The sequence below is a fragment of the Rhodnius prolixus genome, unplaced genomic scaffold (genome assembly GCF_049639745.1).
Source record: "Rhodnius prolixus isolate KJV_2025 unplaced genomic scaffold, Rpr scaffold_3, whole genome shotgun sequence".
Classification (NCBI taxonomy): domain Eukaryota; kingdom Metazoa; phylum Arthropoda; class Insecta; order Hemiptera; family Reduviidae; genus Rhodnius; species Rhodnius prolixus.
This window is the reverse complement of record NW_027411603.1, coordinates 43,154,486-43,174,796: the sequence shown is the minus strand read 5'-3', so window position 1 is coordinate 43,174,796 and position 20,311 is coordinate 43,154,486. Positions and strand designations below refer to the sequence as shown.

Sequence of the window (20,311 nt, the reverse complement as noted above, 5' to 3'; positions counted from 1 at the left end):
TATGGAAGTCTTTAATTTTTGTGTAATTGTTTTATTGTTCAACTCTTTGTACATCTTCTATCAACTAATTTAATATTCTTGGAGAATAATGTTTTAAAAAATAATTTCAATTTTTTTTTTCTAAAATGTATAAGTGTGTGTATACGCGTGTGCTTGCACTGTTCTTATCTCCCATCTCTTTTGCTTATTGTAATTAACTACAGTTACAAAATAAATAAAATAAAAAAAAAAAAAAAAAATCATATTTTATTTTGAAACCCTTTATTTTGAAGTTATGAACATAACAAGCTTAAGAATTTATGAGAGCATCAACAGTGGAAAGTCTGTTGCGAGCCTCAAGTTAAAAAATCCGAGAATCTACTTATCAAACTGATTACTGAGACGAAGGTCAATGATGTTACGAACCAATACATTCTGTAATGATGATTACAGAATATATCCAGAAAAACTGAAAGATTGCTCTCTATTTTTCAGTAATTGAGATTGACAGAACTGTTATTTTAAACGTGTTAATCATTGGTGACAGGAATTATCGATCGCGGCACCGTACTAAGTGATCTTCCCTTTCTAAATGTTTGATTGATTTCTAAACTCTTCTTTTTAATTTTTTTAATAACTGAAACCCATTTTTGGATAATAAATTACTGAATTTCGAAGCTGTAACAAGAAACCTGTCGACGACATTCTAGAAAAGTTTTTGAACGAATTGTCACTGCCTATTTCATGAAGTATGTCATGCATGTTTAAATAATTTAATACCATAGATTGCTGAATTTTTTCCAAGCGTCCTTATTATTATTATCTATATGGCACCGCTATCGCTGCTGACATTAGTACTTAATTGAACGACATATTAAAATACCGAATAGTGCTGTAGTCCTTAGAAGCTTCAAATAAATAAGAAGTGGCAAGTTTCGTGCTAAGAGAGAAGTCTCTCAGCCTGCGTTATTGCAGTAAAAGAATACTGTGTAGATGATGCTTATATGTGCATATGTTTGCACTCAAACTCACTCTTACTTTTTAACAGACATTCATTGCATTCTTATGAATGAACTCTCTCTTGCCAGCCTACTCCTTCATTCTTGTGAAGGTAATGACTCTTTGGAGAGCCTACTACTGCAATTTTTTGAAAGCAATGATTCTATAGACAGCTTTTCCAGACTTGGTATCCAAATTCATAACATCATTTTTAACAATATGTTTCATTGAAATATTGCTTCAACTATTTACACACGGAAATCACATGTATTGAAAGAAATTTCTGCATTCATTTACAGTAATTATTTTCTTAACATTTTATTGTCCCAAACAGCAAGACATTATGTATTGGAGGCATATCAGACAAAATTCCCAAGAGGGGAGGCTTTTTGCATATAATTATTTATAATAATAAATTGAACCATTCCTCAAATAGACAATTATGGAAAAAAGCAAATCTAACAATTAAAGATTCTGACGGTGTTAACCTCTTGAAGATAAATCAAAGTGGGTCATAATAAGGGGTGGGTCAGAGTTGGCGTATGAGTTACATGTTTTCCTATTGACATAAGAACACATGTATATTAAATGATGAATGAAGTAGGGCATATCACGTGACATTAGTATAACTCAAATCAGTGCTGGCAGTGTTAAAACAGTTAGCTAAACAGTAAGGTGGCCAACAGGAAGTGACGTTGAAAGCAAAATGAGCTCCCCAAAGAAGGATTTTACAAATCTAATGGAGAAGATCAAGCAGATGCCAACTAAGGTGAAACAGGCACCGCCTCAAAAATTTGGCAAATGGGGAGCCGGCCTCGTGCTTGGGGGCATTGGATTTGGATGGGTGGCTTTCCCCTACATTTTGTCATTCGCCATTTCAAAGGTTATTCTCTAGCTATTCTCAGGTTTAAGATATTGCTTTTTCATTATTTAATTTTTTTTTTACTTCCTCCCACAAAGTATGGAAAATATTGTTTAAGAATAATAATAATAAGAACTGAATAAGTTGCACTTACTAAGACGATAGTTTTCTTGGACAACTTTTACTAAAGTAAAACACATTTTTTCATAACAATTTGTTAGGGATACGATTGAAAACGTGCACTGTAAATCCCTTTAAATGACTTATACAATATCTATTTATTAATTTACCCAAACGTATGCGCGAGAGATTGAATAGAAAACTATGAGTCATTATACTTCTTTCTCTGATTTCCACTTTGGTAAGAAAATTGTAATTCTGCTAATCTATTCATTCTGGTGGGTTTATAAGACTAATGCCATTCTTAAAGAAAGTTTCTTCTTTGTTTAAGGATCGAGCACATTTACCATATTATTAGGGTTAGGGCAGTTACTCAACAATACTGGTTATAGATATGGTGTGTGATGCCCAACTTTTTAAATTGTTTCTTATATATATATATGAAAAATAAAATATACATTTGTATATTATATGATCTAAATATATCTATATGTAAGTCAGTTCAAGTTATATAAAATCTGTAGTATTGATAGTTCCCAGATTTTCGCACATACCCTCAATATACTGCGCCCTATAAAATCTGTTCAGGTTTTCTAAAGTGTTAGATTGAAAAGATCATCTTAAAAATGAACCCATTGGAATGTGTTTATGTGAGGCTATATAAGCTAGAGTTCACCTTTAGATACGTTAAAATTAGTTAAACAAAACGATTAATTTAGTGGACTGATGTTATCGAGAGAGTGTTTGGGGCAACAATGTGGCGTTGTTTTGCTTGGATATCGGGCGTCTCCCCAGGTTCTTAAATCAGGCAGCACCATTTTCTCCAGCGGGTTGATAGGCAGGGCACTACCCTTTCACCATTTCGAAGGAGTTTTAGTTTGAGAAGTAAATCCAGTATATTTTCATTTTAAGCTATTCTTTCATTTATACAAATAATCAACTTTCTTTTTGAGAACGTTTCTCAGAATATGTTAAAAAATAATTTAGGCAACATAATCTGCTTAAGCATAAAATAAGCAATAATTGAATTTCAATAGTAATTAAGTAATTACTTTAAGCTTATTTCTGTGAGATTCTCGGTCGGCTCCATGAAAGAAGAATAGGGAAGGCAATGTTCCAGTAGCTTAGGAAATCGGTCATTTTTTAGACATAGCTAGTTAACTTTAAATATAATACTTTAAATTTAAATTCACTGCTGCATACCGAAATTCTACCGTTATTTGTAAAATTTATAAATAATATCAATTTAGATAAATTGTAAATTAAGTCAATCGACCCAAAAGTGAATTGACATTTTCATTTTATTAATTTTACTAATTTAATTATATTAATTTCAATTCTATTTCGGTTGCTCTGTAATTGTTTCAAGTATCTATATATTTTTGCATTATTTCAAGTTAATTTAGCTACTTTTATCATTAGATTATTTTAAATGGAGTTTTCTAATTTTATTATTTATCTTTTTTTTTCTCTCTATTTTGATATATTATGATTTTAATATTATCATTATTGTAAGGTTTATTATCATTTAATTTAATATTATTTTGGTAGTATTATCAACTATTACTATTCTACTCTAAATTATTATTTTGATTATTGATGTTAAATGTTATATACTAGCATGTGTTATACTACATTGTATGGAGCATGCAGAAATAAAAGTAAAAAAAATACTTTAAATTAGAATAGAACAATAATCACTTTCTATAATATTATGAGTGTTATAATTTTCTCACTCAACTTGGAAGCTCCAATAGCTATCAAACTCTACGAAACTAATTGAAGGACGTTTGTAGCCGCCTTAATTAACATTCTGATGAGCATTGTACATATTTTCTGGTTGCACAGATATTGAGGAGAAAATTGTCTTGTGACCGCAGTCTGATTGACCAAGGAGGGTTCCTTTTTACTTGGAGAATGTTTGGAATGCTTACAACTGATGAATTTATATTTCTTGGTGGGTCAAGCCATTAAATATTGTCTTAGAGCTGGAATGTCTTAAATAATGTACACAATCTTTGTTACAGTTACATTTTTGATAGCATATTAATGGAAAATTTTTATTTTTTCAAATATTTCTAATTATAGAGAATTTTTATGGAGTTAGGATCTAAAGAAATGTACGTCGGTGAGATCAGTCACCTGAGAAATACTAATCTCCATTTTTAACGGTCCCTTTATCCTGTGCCAAAAACTCGTCCCAAATGGCGTACCCTGAAAATGGCTTTGACTGCCTTATCTCCTTCTAAATTTATCCTTAGTAAAAATTAAAGGAATCTAGTCTCCTGAAGCTCTATGTAAGGGTTTTAGGTGCATAAAAGACAAATATTAAAATAAAAACGCACTAATCTAAACTACCAACTTGGTTTCACCATACCCTGCTAAGTTCACTACGTTTCATCTCGTTCAATTAAGTATTAAGTTTCTTCTTGGAGTGCAGCCGATGTTATTGATACCTGACCAGAAATTTTAGAGCACCTTGATCGTGCCCAAATACAAATTAGTTTCAAGAACATTCTAGTAACTTCCAACATTCTATTAATAATACTGAACAAAGTGAAACTGACTAGATGATCAGATTTATAGCAAGTTTTCTAAAATTAGGCCAATGGGCTGTCTCTATATTGAAAGTATAAAACAGCCACGACAGAAATAATAATCAAATAGAACATCCCAATTAGTTTCATATTAAACTTAGAACTTTACCTTTATTTTTATGAATAAATTACAAAATAGCTTGTAATTGTTTAAAAATAAAGTTTGAAAGTGGAAAAGAAATCCTAATTACCTTGTTGCATTTGTAATTAAAATTGTTATCTACGTCACCAAATAATAATTCCACATCACAATTTGACGTAGATGTATAAGGAACCAAACAATTAACTGTAAAACTATTTCTCTTATTATGTATATAAATTAATATTTTATTTTAGACTTTTATTAATTTCTTTTTTAAATTTCAATTTCAAGAATTTCAAGGATGGTAAAGTTTCAGCTTTAGTGAATATGTTGGGAGATGACTCCAAGTGGAAGAATTTCTTGTAGAACTTATAAGGTCTAGGGGGAGAGCCGAGGCTCGCAAAGCTAATATGGAATATATATTGGGTTCGACTCCCAGTTTAGGGTTTGGGTTTTATTTACTGGCTAATAAAAGGAATTTATAGTAATGTCCGCCTTCGGTAGGTGGATGGAAAAGAATAGACAGTACTTTTTTTAAACATTCTCCACATAGTTTTTCCTTACCATATCCTTGGAACTTTCTCACTTGTCCTCTTTAGAACCCAGGTCTCACACGAGTACAATACCACCGGCCTACTCTTTTCTATAGTTATAATCTTGACACCTAGTAACAGTTCATGGATTCACAATGCTTTCGATAATCTCAGCAGAGACCAGCCACAACTATTGCTTTAAATTCTTCAACGACTTCACTCGTGTCTCATTCACAGTGGCTCCTAACTAATTTAACTTCGAACTACCAGAAAGGTGTGATCATTCATCTTCATGGTCGCTGGACTTCTCTCATGGTTTCTTGACGTTTTCATTAACTTAGTTTTTTTTTTATTATTTAATAACTATACGAGCGTCCTAATGGCACGTAAAGCTTCAAATAGAGCTCAGTCCGAGCAGATATAAAAGGTCGTCTGCGGGATGCTACCTTATTCTGCAGTATATTGTTCCTCTGCGATTGGAATTTATGGCTCTAATGAACCATTCAAATAGTAATCTCTTTGAATAGTATTCAATTAATACTCAATAAATCAATTTGTCCTTTGCCTACTTCTCTTTGGCTTACCTCAGATTACCTCCGAACACCCTCCTTCTGTGGAATCGTCTGGGAAACTGATCGTGGAGAAAAGTATAAAATAATTTATTATTAATAATAGTTACTCTCAATTTAACGTTAATTTTATATAAAACTAACACTTAATTTAGGCCATGTTGCCTAAATTATTTTGTAAACATATTCTCAGAAACAATCTGATTGAGAAAGTGATTGTGTTGTTTTAAAAATTTAATGTATTCACTTCTCACTCTCTCTCTCTCTCTCACTCTCTCCAAACAAACATTCTGGTGTATATAGATTGGCCTATCGCACTAATTTATATAATCAATCGAACTAAGAATAACTTAAAGTATTTCTTGTAAAATCTCAAATTCAAAATCTGGCCGAGAATTAAGGGGGCCCAGAGGAAGTAAAATCCATTACATAAACGGAATCATTACCATAATTTTGAAGTTCCAATACTTTTTGCCAGGAGAAAGGTGACATAGAAACTTGTGTAAAGAAAAAAAAGGAGATAGTTGTAGTTGAAGGTAGATTGGTCCTATCTAATAGTAGGTTTGCTGTCTATAATCAATCGCTTAAATTTTCCAAAACTTGTAGCCAATTTATCGACACAATCTGTGGTTTATTTATTAAACTCTTTATACAATACCATTTTCCTTAGATAAAATTGTAGAAAACTTTTAGAATAATAATCTTCATGCCGGCGATTGACAAGTTGTAGAAATAAACTAATAAAATATTCCTTACTTGGCTACCCACATACTAACTGTTCATACATAACAAATATTGACTTTTCCTAGCAAACTAAAATATTCGTTTAAAAATAGTTAAAAAACAAGTTTTGTAAAAATGTAACAAAGTAAAAGAATTTGTATTTTGTAGTCAAGAAGCTAATGAGAAGTTCTGCTTGGGGAGAAAAAGTTTCCAATTTAAGTGGAGTGTCAAAAAACGACTGAATATTAATGTTAATCTGGTAAATTAGTTATTTAAAAAAATCAATTTGAGAAGGGGTTAATTAGCAATAGGACAAATGCTACTAACTTACAGAGAGAACTAACTGCTACTGCAGGAGAATTTCTGCATAACAAAAATTATTTAAATAACAGGTTATCAGTTATTACTAAAGCCCTTGTAGACAATGTAAATTATTTATATAAATAATAATAATAATAATAAGCACATCATCAGCAATTGCCTTAATGGTTAAAGTCTTTACAACAATAAAAAAAAAAAAATCAAATAGATATGACACATGTCAAGGTATTTAATTAAATTTTCCTTTAAATCATTGAATTGAAATCGCCTTTGCTACAAGACTACGGCCGTTCATGAAATATTCTTGGAACTCGAATCGCTGTACAAATAAATAAGTTTTAACCGAATAGGGCAGCAAAGTGCAGGTGAACATCAATTTTGCCATTCAAGTTTATTTATAAAGGAAAAATCCCGTCTATCTTATATGTTCCAGGATATTATAACTTATTTCATAACCAAGAAACTTCTTGCTGAACTCCGGTCTGCATCGTCTTAAGTTGGCGATAATAGTAAAATCCGTACGGCTTCCAAATAATGCATACACCATGATGCTCCTGACATACCTTTATACGAATAAAAACCCACAAGAACAGCTTTGGTTCGCCTAAATATTAATCTCAAAGATTATGTACATCCCTTCTGCAGATCTCTTGATGACAACAGTTTTTTACTTTTAATTTACTCATGAATCGATTTTCATTTTTATTTGATAAATTATTACATAATTAACACCCAAATACTTTTTTAATAACCCTGACTGAAACAAAGATTTATGGAAAACCATTGAAGATTTTTGCGGGCATGCTTTAATAACATTAAAGTAATGTTATTCAATAAAATTCTTAATTCTATTGATTGTCCTAGATGGTAAACCTACAAGAAGGAAATGATATAAGAAATGTGTGGAAAGCGATACCATATCTATTCAATTTCAATATTTACGTATTCAACATAACAAATCCAATGGAAGTGCAAAACGGAGCCACCCCTATTGTGAAAGAAATAGGGCCGTATCGATACAAGTAAGTAATTGGTATATTAATTATATTTCTGTAATTAGATATTGCACACAACAGTAGACTTAACTGAATTCATTTTGACTGCCAAATCCCAAGTGTCTTTTTGAAAACTGTTTATTAAAATGAAGTTCTGTTAAACATTCTAATAATGTTTAAATTAAAAAAGACCTGGTTCTTTGGCCAAAAACTTGTTATATTGTTTATTAAATGAATAAAGAATTTTTAAATTTTGGGAATTCATTAATTTTTCATTCCCAGTTTTTAAAATCTAATTATAAATCTAACATTTGTATCTCACTAATTGATTTCTTTCAACTGCGACAGAATGATTATTCTTGAAAGCTTTGTTTAATATATTTAATCTTCTATAAAATAAATTAATGTTTTAAAGAGAATTTAAGGAGAAAGTGGATCTGGTGGACGATGTTGACGAGGGAACCATCACCTACAGCAATATGAATACCTGGTACTTTCAGAAAGAAAAAACTTTACCCTTGACTGGTGATGAAGTTGTCACAATTCCACATTTACCACTTTGGGTAAGCTCATAGTCAAATTACCAATTACTATGGAAATTTATTTCCAATTTAATGTCATCGTGAAAGAAACATTATCTTCAAAATGATATAATGTGTTTGAAATATTAATTTTTGTAGCGGTAATGAAGTCCTTTGATAAAATAGATACAAATCTGTAACTCACATAAAAATATAGTAAAATTCGAGTCGTACAGCTCACCTAGGGTAAGAATGTGGCAAACTCGTCAGGTATTCATTTCTTCTGATATTAAATACCAGACCACTGCATATTCCTCATTTTTTTTTTACAAATACTGGATTTTATTCAGTTTATAGTCCTCCAAAACTGAGGCAGGAATTGCCGAGAGGCACGATTCGTGGATTTCTGCCTTCGACGTAATGGGTCTTACCTTAAATTTTATTTCATGTCCTATAGAGAAATGTTAATGGAGGAGTAAGTTTGCTACCCGCCTCCTGATCGGCGTTGGCAGTAAAATTCGTACGGAAATAAATCATAGTAAATGATTTTCTTTAGATACTGCTAGATTGGCGCCTTAGGTCCGAGCGATAAGATTTGATAATTGGCTGAACACAATTATGTGTTTAAAGAAGTTTTTAAATATAGTAAAATATTTAAGCCATTATTATTAAACTTAGGTTTAACAATTTACGGTCACGAAACCAATTTATTCATTATTATTAAAGAAGGCTGGGTGGTGAAGAGCGACCTGCTAGCAAGGAATGATGACTGTAATAATCGCAGCGAGTTAACCAATGCGTATCCTATCATCCTTTGATTTTTTAACAAAATTTTGTAATCAATTATTAGTAGAACAAGCCATAAATCTTCTGGCTAATAACATATCAGTACCTCGGTGGGATCCAGCAAATATTCAATGGTGTCTGACCAAATCAGTTTTAATTCAAGAATACTGGCTGAAACAAACAGCTCTTTGGGAATCATGAATTTGTTGAAGATTCTGAAAACTTAATTTTTTCAAGGAAAAAATGATCTCTTTCTTTAAAAATCTTAGTGGACAACAGAATGAAGTCTATTTCATGTTAAAATGCAAATTGTTGGTTTTACGTTATTGGTTTCCACTGCAGATCGATTACACTTTAAAAATTGCTCTAATTCCATGCTTGGAAACGACTGATTGATTGGTTTTAGGACCTGTAAGAACAGATTATTTATCATTCAATCAATGATCTTGGCTACTTGATTTTGATATCTCGAATATTTTCTGTTTGCTCCTAAATTAATAATTGACCTAAGGGATTTGAATGTTTAAAATTGTTTTGTTTTACAATACTTTTAGAAATAATACAATAGGGAAGGGATTAGCTATGAGGTTAGCATACTGGACTCCCACGCGGAGGTCCCGGGTTCGAATCCAGCAGCTGACCCTTAGATTTTCTCTTCCTAGGAGCTTCTTACAGCTCACTGTCCGGTGATGGACAGTGTTGTCTGTAACGAGAGAACACTGTCCGGAGGCCGGCAGTGCACTGGAAAAAGCTCCGGGCGCTAATGACCTCAGCTGTTGATGCGCCAAAAAAAAAAAAAAAAAAAAAAAAAAAAAAAAAAAAAATAATACAATAAAATTTGTAACATAAAATTTTTGGTTTCTTATTACAGAGTATGCTGTTAGTGGCAGAATCAGATTTTCCATCACCTTTGCTGAGTGTGGTCAATGCAGGTTTACCTAAAATATATGGTAAACTGAAAACCGTATTTATGACCGCTACAGTAAATGAATTATTATTTAAAGGTGTACTAATTGATTGTAGCGTTAAAGATTTTCTACCCAAAATTTTGTGCGTGGCCATTAAACAAAACAGTAAACCGCTACAGAAACTCGGAAACAACCGATATCTATTTTCGGTTTTAGGACCTGTAAGTACGAATTATTTACAATTCATTGTACTATCTTATCTACTTCGTTTTTATTTATAATTTCGTTGAAGTGAACTGGTCTTATTAATACAGCCAGCTCATCGTCTACTAACTTCAAGATTATGCTGTGAACCTAACATACTTAACTTAACATAATTAACTTTTCTTTTTGATGCCAAATAACTCACAAAGGCTCCATAAAAGGTAGCTATTGAATTTTTAACTTTAAGAATAATGCTTAATACAAAGTCGTTGTTGAACATTTCAGAGGAATGCTACACCCGAAAGCTCCAGAGTAACCGTTAAGAATGGTGTAGGAGACGCATACAGTATTGGCAAAGTTATAAGGGTGAATGGTAAATCGGCAAATTCAATGTGGCTGGAGGGAGATTGTAACAGATTTGCTGGAACGGACGCTACTATATTCCCACCATTCAGGAGGCCTGATAATAACAGCGTAGTGGCATATTCAACTGATGTATGTAGGTGGGTATATTTCATTATTGTCAATACTGAATTAATTTAATGAAATTGAAGGGAATAAATTTACATTGATTATGTTGAATGCTTGGTTTAACTATCTAAATTTAATTTTACGTAACACCATGATTTCTTCTGTAAATAGACTACTAACGGTCATTTGACAGTATTAATCATATTATTGAGTAAAACAATCAATTTCTTGGACATTAGTAGCAAGAAAACCCGATAATTTATTAATATACATGCGTACAAACTGCTGCTCAAGTCAATGAAAATCTCTCTGAGGTATTTAAAAGTCAAAGGGAAATCCTTCAAAGCGAGATTCAATTTTGCCTTCTGTTGATCTAACTATTAACGATGGAGTATATCTTCATATGGAACTCAAAAGAAATATACTAATCAAATTCGTGAAGTAATAATTCCTTATATATGGACGATAAAATAATTTTAGCGATTCATTTAAGGGACCATTTTAAAACATATATAAAAACTTCTTGCGCAGTGTGCTGAAATTAATGTGCTAGAAGTAAAAAGTGCTTAAACTAAGGTTTTATAACGGAGCAATTAGAAGTAATAAATTACATAGAGCATCGGAAATAGGAATTGCACTATAAATTATTCGGGTGAGAAAAATTGTAAGGATGAATAGGTAAATCGCAAACTCAATTTGGTTGAAGGGAGAATGTAATAGCTTTGATGGCCGGGACATTTCTACAGTAGACGTGTTCATAATAGCACATTCAACAGATGTATGTTGGTGATTTATGTAGGTCAACTTTAACACTAGCTGAACACATGAATGTTCGTCAGTTGGGGCTTATTAGCTCTCTATAAACACTAGAAAATTAATTCCAGGAAAGTAGAAAAATAGTAAAAGAGGCGATGGGCGTGAGGATTCTCTTCCTGTTGTGTAAGGGATTTGCAATGTCTGAAAAAGTAATTAACCTAAATGGAATTACCACTTTGGCTGATCACAACTGTAACACACTTCTTAAGTTTGCTTTTAATTGGATTTTCAAAATTTTAATTACGAGAAATTGTACGACAGACTTTGAAAATCCACTGCCTTAAATTGGTGGAAATTCATCAAATTTAGAATTCTAATATATTTATTTTATAATATAGTTGAATTTATTGCATGCATTTTTATTTAATCTACATGTATTTTTATACTTTAAAGTGTTTGATTAATAAAATGAATTATGGTTTCATGTATGAAGTGGTCTGTATAGTTAACGTTCAAAAGTATTCTCGGAGCCGTTTAATACAAATAAAGGTCTAAAGAGAAGTCTTTAATTCAGCACTAGAATGAATTTTAAGGAGGTAGGTCTGGCATTCAGACAAATGGCACCATTCTAAATAGAACCATTCAGCTGTTGGCGTAAGCAGATGATGTTGATCTGATTGATCGATCAAGAGATGCGGTCGAAAATGTGTTCATCGACTTGAAGAGAGTTCAACAGAAATAGGTCTTGAGGTGAATCAAGCAAAAACAAAGTATATGAATGCGTCTGGAGCGGAGCAGAAGCAGGATACTGTGCTATTCGGAAATTACTCTTTCGAGTGGGTGGATAATTTTATTTATCTTGGCACGCAGGTGAACTCCGACAATAAAGGGCACAGTGAAATTAATAGAAGAATACTGCTGGCTAACAAGACATACTTCGGCTTGCAAGATCATTTTAAAAGTCTGTTACTCTCTACTTCGACTAAGATAAGACTTTACAAGATCCTTATCCGATTCATCTTTAAATACACCTCAGAGTGCTGGGTCCCCACCAGAAATGACAAACTTGTTTTCCTTAGGTTCAAAAAAAAAATTCTTCGAAGGATCTGTGGGGCTATTTTGAATGGCGAAACATAGAGACGGAGAAGTAACGCGGAACTAAGAGTTTGTACAGGGACGTCGACGTGGTGAGTTTGATAATGTTTGGACGCCTTCGTTGGGCAGGACAAGAATCCTTAGGAAATACCATATAAGATAATTAAAGAAAATATATGTGGCACGCGACGAGTGGACAGACCGAGATCGCGATGAATTGATGGCGTTTCTAAGGATGCGAGAACGCTCCTTGGTGTCCGAAACTGGATGGTGACAGCATTGGACCATCTATTAGAAATTGGTGAAAAAATGTTAAAAGTACAATTCCATTAGTTTTAAAGAATCTTGAGAAATGTTTAAAAAATAAGAAAATTAAATTATTGCAAGCTAGAGGTTTCAGCCAATGTTACAGTTTGCAGGCACTGATAGTCCCACATTATTATGAACTAGGTTACCGTTTACTATATATTATTAAGATGTTTTTCGATCTAAGAGTGTCTATGAGTGTATATGTGAAATAAAAAATAATAACAAAAATTTAGTTCTCTGTTTAATGAGCCGTCTATACATTAGGTCATGTTTACTTACAGTTTGCATTTCCGCATGTTTATCTACGTTTTGTTTAAGCTACAGAAGCTTTCATATATTTTATTTATTTATATTTGTTTTTTGTCATTCAAGTCCATATTTATTTTTCTTTGTAAATAGTAACTACATATACAGTAGAAAGTTTCATTTTGTTTGCTTTTTTTACTATTTAAATAGGACCCGATCCCAAATATATAGGGGGCACAGATGACAAATAAAGAATTTATTAATTGAAATTTCCATTCAAAGGATATCATCATATGATGATATGATGATATCCTTTGAATGGAAATTGATGAATTGATAGCATTCAGTTGCAAGTTATAGGTCTTGCAGAGAAAGGCGTTTCTATTGATGAAATTTTGTTTTTGTTCTCTAATGAAAATAACGTAGTTAAGTTTGAAGAGCAGTTATCAGGAAAGACACTTTACTGCAAGGCAGAATGCGCTATGCTTTGTTGGTTCCGTTCTTTTCATAGTTATCTATCCTTCGGCTCGATCGCCAAATAGGTAGTTGCAATCTTCGACCATCTCTGCTTCCTCCACGTATTCTGTATATCAGTGTTGAAAGCGTCAGCGTTCAGGGGGCTAGTTCTGTTATTGGGCTACGATTCCACAGAGAAATCTTCTGTAGCACTTCTAGTGTCGTTGAAATGAATATTTTGTCTTAAATTTCTTCGGTATGGATAGTTTATAGCCTATGGAAATTCATCCAAAGTTGGTAAAGGTTAATAAGAAGTTCGCTCCATCGTTTTAAAGGTGATAAAATGGGCGGTACTTCTCAGTAATTTTCTTGTTGATCCATTTAAAGGACGATCCTAAACTGAATCCACAGATTAAAATGTTCGAGAATGCGCAGTACAATTCGGTCTGAACCAGACAAATTTGACAATGTCACTTGCCTTTAACGCTTTGGCTTTTTTTTTTTTTTTTTAATATAGAGAAACAACGGCGACATATTCTCAGAACAGGCTGCACTGCAAATTCGTGTGATTTTTCATTTCCGCGATATAATGTTCGCGCAATCTAATATTTTAACCAATTTCTAAAATCCCAAAAAGTTTTAAATAAATAGGGATCTAGGAAAGAAACATATTTTTCTAATTTTTGAATACGAACAGTTTACATTATTTACCAGCACTAAGAGAATTTAAAAATTGTATCAAATTCGAAATAACTTTGTGGCTTACAGTTGATTATCGTTCAATCTTCATTCAGAAAAACGTCTCAGAAAACTTCATTGCTTCTCTAAACCGTTTATTAAAAGAAATGAAAAACAATGCAGCTTTTCTTATAAAATTTTGCCTTTGTGTTCCATACATTTTTTGGATGACTCCATACAAAATATTAAAATTAGGTACATCTATTTAATTTCATTCCTTGTTTAGAAGTATATTTGGAACATATGAAGGAGATGGAGAGTACAGAGGAATTCAAGGGCACAAATATGTTTTTTCTTTGGGTGACACTCGAAAGAATCGCAAAGATTCATGTTACTGTCTTAGAGATGACGCTTGTCCTAAGAAAGGAGCCATTGACTTGATGAAATGCCAAGGTAATTATAGAAATCTTAATCATAATTATTACAAACCCGCAGTTTGAAGTGAACCATCTAACCACTTCTTTAGCGATCTTGTTACTGCACAGGATTTAATACAACCAAATCGACAGTTCCTTCACTTGTTGAATTAATCATAGGCTGCTTCAGCCTCCTACTTAACATCTTCGTAAGGCACTCTTACAGAAATAACGCTTTTATCAAATATCAGAAAGTTGGTTCATTTCCAGGCATGCGTTTTATCTTAAATAAAATCCAAGTCTAGGACAGGCAATCGAAACTAGAACTAGGATGCCCTGATTACATTTTTTACAAAATAATACCAGAAGTTATGGTAGATATGTTCTTGACACTAAAGAAGCAGTTCATCAAGAACGAGTAGATTTATAATTAATGATGAGTCGCTAGTAAGACTACAACTTGCTATACGAGCTCGTGTAGCTAAGATGACCATACTTTTTTAGGGAAAATAAAGGACATATCGAAGAAAAAAATAAATAAATAATCTTATAAAATGCATAAGTTTATAACATTGTTTACGAAAATAGTGCAAAACAGCTATGCATACATCACAATTTTAAATTATTACACATACACACACATTGTAAAAATTTAAATAACATTAATTGTGATACCTTTCAGTAGAATTAATTTTATTTAATAGCGCCGGTTTATGCTTTTAAGAGCCACGAATTCCATACAGTTCATTTGAAAGTTGAATTTAATGGAAATACAATCTTCTAATGTGCTTACCTTTAACTAGGGGTTTCCATTCGTCCACATATTATTCACCAATGAAAATATTCTAATTTTTGTATAACTTGCTAAATAAAGGACAAAGGGCCTATTTTAGACAATAAATAAAGTTAGTGAGTAGGCAGAGCAGTGAAATAAAGGACTGTTCTCTTAAATGAAAGTATGATCACTGTACTGATACATATATAGCCCGCTGTTATGCATTCTAAACTGCTGGCTGTTATGTATTCAGTGCGACCTCTTTCCAACTACAAAGAGTACTCCAATAATGACGTTCGTGGACTCGTACCCAGCGATTGCATCACAGTCAAATAGGATGTGAGAGGCCCTATTCTCCCCTTCCTAATTTTATGTGAGCAAGAGCTTCAGGTAGCCACACCATGTCCAAGATGCATCTTGATCCTATTGGGCCAAGTAAACTAGTTTAGTTCCTAACTAGTTTTAGAGGGTTCTTTTGCCGGTTCTGGTTTTATGTACTTTTAGCATTAGTTTCTTCCCCAAATGGTTAGGCAATAACAGAATGTATTCATTCTAAGATTCATCCTAGAAAATCATACTGTTAATGATATGTTATTATGACTTTAATAAATGTAAAATACTTTTAATTTATAGGTGCCCCATTGGTTGGAACGTTTCCTCATTTTTATGACAGTGATGAAAGTTTTTTGAGAGGAGTTATCGGCTTAAAGCCCATCAAGGAGAAACATGAATTATCTTTCCTAATGGAGCCGGTAATTACGATATATTTTCACCACTTTTCTGTATTTGAAAATATTAGCTAAAAAAATTAATTTGAAAGACTTTCTAATTATCCGCTGGATATAGTAATTATCTAAAGTTATACCCTGAAATAATAATTAAGAATCTCGATTAGAGTGGGTATTCTGCTTCCCCAAATTGTACAACTAAACTACTGTTTTTTAAAAGAGTCAGAATTCTCCCACCAGCTGTTTTTGCGATATGATCTCCACCGGATTCTACGAGGCCAAGCTGATTGGGTGAGGCCGTTTCTTCATCTTGTTTACTTATTCTGCACAAGGTTAGTTAAGCCTATTTTATGAAGCTTCTTCAATCCTACGTAAGTTAGCTTAGTCTAATTTGGTGCATACCTAGTTTAAAGATCAGGTTTTGCACAGCTACTCTAAGCTGTGATTAATCCCTGGAAGAGCTTTTTCAATATTTGTCCGCTCTCGCAAAATCCATTACTAAAGAGAGGTTCGACGATATCCTTGGTTATACCAGAAATAACTTTGATAAGTGCTGTATGGTTTATGTGCTTCCTCGCCAGCTTTTTGGAAATTTCATTTCCCTGACCTCCTGCACCCACTGAACTCGAGATGAGACAGTTTAATTGTTATCGGTGCCTTCAATCCTATCCTAGTGCTCGACAAGATGAGATCGTTAATATACTTCTGAGGCCCTTGCACAGAAGTTCCTTGTAGAGTATGCTCCGCTAGTGATAAAATCTTAAGGGTCTTGATCGCAAAAATGTCCGCCTGAAATGCAGAGGAGTGATTTTTTTTCCAAGATATCATTCGAAGAGTATCTCTAGATTTATTCCAAGACTCCGGCTTTCATAACTAATTCAGGCCTTGTTCTTAAATTCACCTAAAATAGGTTTTAAATCAGTATGGCAAAGTTATCTAAGATTAAAAAATGAATATTATATAGAAAGGTTTCTATATATTTTGACTATTTCTCTAATAAATTGCAATTTTAATTTATTAAATTCATTTTTCAGACAAGTGCTACACCACTGGTAGCAAGAAAACGTTTCCAATTCAATCTGCCCTTACATCCAATTCGTTACGTCAATGTGACTAGAAAAATTAAACCAACTCTGATGCCAATTCTATGGCTTGAAGAGGTATTTATGATCATTCTTATTTCATTTCTAAATCTACCGTTCAGCTTTTGTTTTTCTTAAGTAGTGATTTAAAATGAACTTTTCTTTAAATGAATTCATTGCATATTATCTCAATCTCTCCCAAGGACTAACGACCTTAACTGGCAAACATGGGTGGGATTTATCTTATCCTCTGTCCAGCCTGTTTCTGCTCCAATCTCTTCTGATCCATTCTTCCAGATGTTTTTTTCAACTTTATCAAAACTATTACAGTCGTCTTCATAAGAAGTCTTAAAAAGTTTTAATTTTTTCCTGTTCTCAATTTAATTTGCATAAGTTAGAAGAACTTTGAAAAGGGGAGTTTCTTTTGTTTTAACTTTATCTTCGTAATTTTCTTTCAGCAGAGTTGCATCACTCTGATACAATGTGGCAAGTCCTGGATCTGATAATTGTTAATACTCTCAACAATTCTGGAAAATAGTTTACTAAATTTTTTATCTGGTTATTGTCTTGAGCAATGATATCGCTCTCTTTACTTCTACAAAGTATGAGAACTCTCCTATAAACAATCAGCGCCTTAGATGGTGCTGTTTTTCGCAGGGAGTGTTGTCCTTTTATTAATATTATTGTTATTATTACAAACTCCTAATTTCATAGATTAATAATTAGGTTACAATTAAGTAACATCAAGCCCACCAATCTTAACAGACGTCAGTATTCAAGAATATTAATCTCTCTGAAAAGTGAGAGACGAAAATCTGGAATTGATTGATTGATCTGGGACAGATTGTGTTAAAGAAGATTAAATAGAGAAACAATACAATTCTCCCCTTCCAATTGTAACGTTTTAAAAAACAAAAAAGTGATTCCAACTGCATTTAAGTGTTTGTTACTAACTTAATAAATGCAACATTTACAAATGAAATCTGCAAATGAAGATCAAAAATTCACTAAATTGCAGAAAAAACGTATGCATCAGAAATTCGTTCCAACTGAGATAGTTTCATCCAAAATGTGCCTCATCACCTTCCAATTTCCTCATGCCTCTAAGTGTATTTAACACTTAGTAATTTTTAATTGCAGAACTTGGATCTCGATGGTGAACTGATGGATTTTTTAGAAGCAAATTTATTATCAAATCTACGATTGGCTAACGGTGTAAAATGGACTCTTATAGTACTTGGAGTTAGCCTGTGTTTTGTAGGAGTGTTTATGCACCAGAAAAAGAAACTAAATGATCGACCAGTAATCAGAGTAACTCCTTCACCGAGTGGTTCTGTTCAGACTAATCTAAGCAAGAGTACCGCAGATTCCAGAGAACAACTTATTTCACCTTTTTCAAAAGGAGACAGTCCATTTCAGGCTGGTGTTGTTTTAGAACCATCTTTGTTAAAAGAAGGATCTGGAGGATATCTCAGTAGAAAATCTGGTAGCAGCGAAGATCCAGAAAACGTTAGCAGATTTGCTGGAAAACTGTACGAACGATTAAGTCCGCCTTCAACTAGCCCTCCCGTTGAAACGATATCTCGTCGACTACAACATGAACCGCAAATTATAATGTCGCCTGTACCTAGTGATCTACCGCCAATAGAGACTCCTTTGTTACAACAAAGGAAAACTCCTCCTCAGCCGTCTGCCGAAGAAAGTGGCGTATTCAGAATCCGCGGCACTGAAGAATCCACAGTGATACCTATAAAAAGTACTCATGGTACTGCAGAGTCTAGAAAATCTGAGCGAAGAAAAGCCGAGTCTAGATTATCAGAACACAGTGAAGCAGAGTCTTTACCAAAAGAAAAACAAGATATTCCACATTAATGTTGAAAGTCAAGTTTATAATCAAACAAAAATAATAATAACTTAAATATCTATGTATATTCACTCAAAGAGAATTAAATAATTTAGTTAAGGCAGTAATTAACACACTACCAAATAAATGTTATATCTTTCAAAATGTTACTTTTCTGTGTTAACATTCACTCTACCAGCTTGATTTCTGAACAAAATGAAGTAAATCGATACATTTCTGAATTATTTATCCCTATTAATTTTACAAATGTATTGATTTTAACTTCAATTTTATTTATTATTTGGAGATGATTTGTGAATACTGGATGGCACCTTACTTATTACTGTAGAGACTCACTATTAATTTTATTATCTTGTCTTTATTGTGTTCTTTTAGGTTAACTTTTTTTTTAATTAATAAAGGTGTACAATTCTTATTGTTTTCAAACTTATTTCTCGAGCTTGATGTTAGATCACTAGTTCTAGGGCGGGGCGAATTTTGTAGAAGTGTGTAGATCAGGGATCGGCAAAAGCCAGCTAACGATAAATTTTCCTAATTCAGGTGGTGCCCCCTGGACAACTGCTTTTAGGAGCAGGCCATTTGAGACATTACGGGGGGGCACCACAGCTGTTATGGGAAAAAGTCTCAGACTCACACATCTCTAACTTGCTGAGAGTTGGTCATTATGGTAATTCTAAGATATTATAGAAGGATCTTTGAGGAAAAAAGAAAGGGAGCTTGTGTCGCTTGGGATCAAGATTCCCCAGTTTATCATTCCCTCTTCCATCCAAGATGTCATGCGACATAAAGTGGCCACAGTCCACAAGTAGTGTGACGAAACACTAAATAACATTTCTCAGTTAACGCGTGCTTTAAAGAACTTTGAGTTCCCCAATTAGGCCTTTGTAATGTCGGTTGATGAAGAAAAACCTATCCTCTAATTGTGCGGGTTGCTCAGAGAACCTGAGTGTTCTTTAGGTGTAACAGGAATATGCTTCTCTGGGGAATTCGTTAGAGTCTCGTTCTGCGTTCCAAGCCAGATATCTCGGCGAGGAGAGACTAGCTCTAAGAGTGATTAAAAATTGGAAATCTCCTTCTTGTTTGGAACTCACAAAGAATGAAATAGCCAGCATCATTAGATACTTAAAAAAAAAAAGATAATGTGTTAAAATACCGAGCCGCTGTACACATTTTAAACAGCAAGTTTTGTCACATTGTATTAATCAACAATGTAATTTAAAAAATGTTTATAATATG

General features: G+C 33.0%; 1 protein-coding gene across 1 annotated transcript; it reads left to right on the top strand.

Annotated features, from left to right (window-relative positions):
- The first annotated feature begins 1,602 nt into the window (after nt 1–1,602).
- On the top strand, nt 1,603–19,505 carry LOC141452916 (sensory neuron membrane protein 1-like). The gene is made up of 9 exons (XM_074125461.1): nt 1,603–1,861; nt 7,650–7,807; nt 8,196–8,343; nt 9,959–10,216; nt 10,485–10,702; nt 14,497–14,663; nt 16,035–16,153; nt 17,164–17,289; nt 18,352–19,505. Exons 1-9 carry the CDS (start codon nt 1,685–1,687, stop codon nt 19,081–19,083), a joined length of 2,103 nt encoding a protein of 700 aa, XP_073981562.1. The 5' UTR covers nt 1,603–1,684; the 3' UTR covers nt 19,084–19,505.
- The last annotated feature ends 806 nt before the right edge of the window (nt 19,506–20,311 follow it).

What these genes read in the sequence shown, in the direction of transcription:
- LOC141452916 (XM_074125461.1), top strand. Translation starts at nt 1,685, where the DNA reads ATGAGCTCCCCAAAGAAGGATTTTACAAATCTAATGGAGAAGATCAAG. An exon ending in TGACTTGATGAAATGCCAAG is followed by an intron (nt 14,664 to 16,034) that starts GTAATTATAGAA and finishes TTTAATTTATAG; the next exon opens with GTGCCCCATTGGTTGGAACG. An exon ending in CAATTCTATGGCTTGAAGAG is followed by an intron (nt 17,290 to 18,351) that starts GTATTTATGATC and finishes TTTTAATTGCAG; the next exon opens with AACTTGGATCTCGATGGTGA.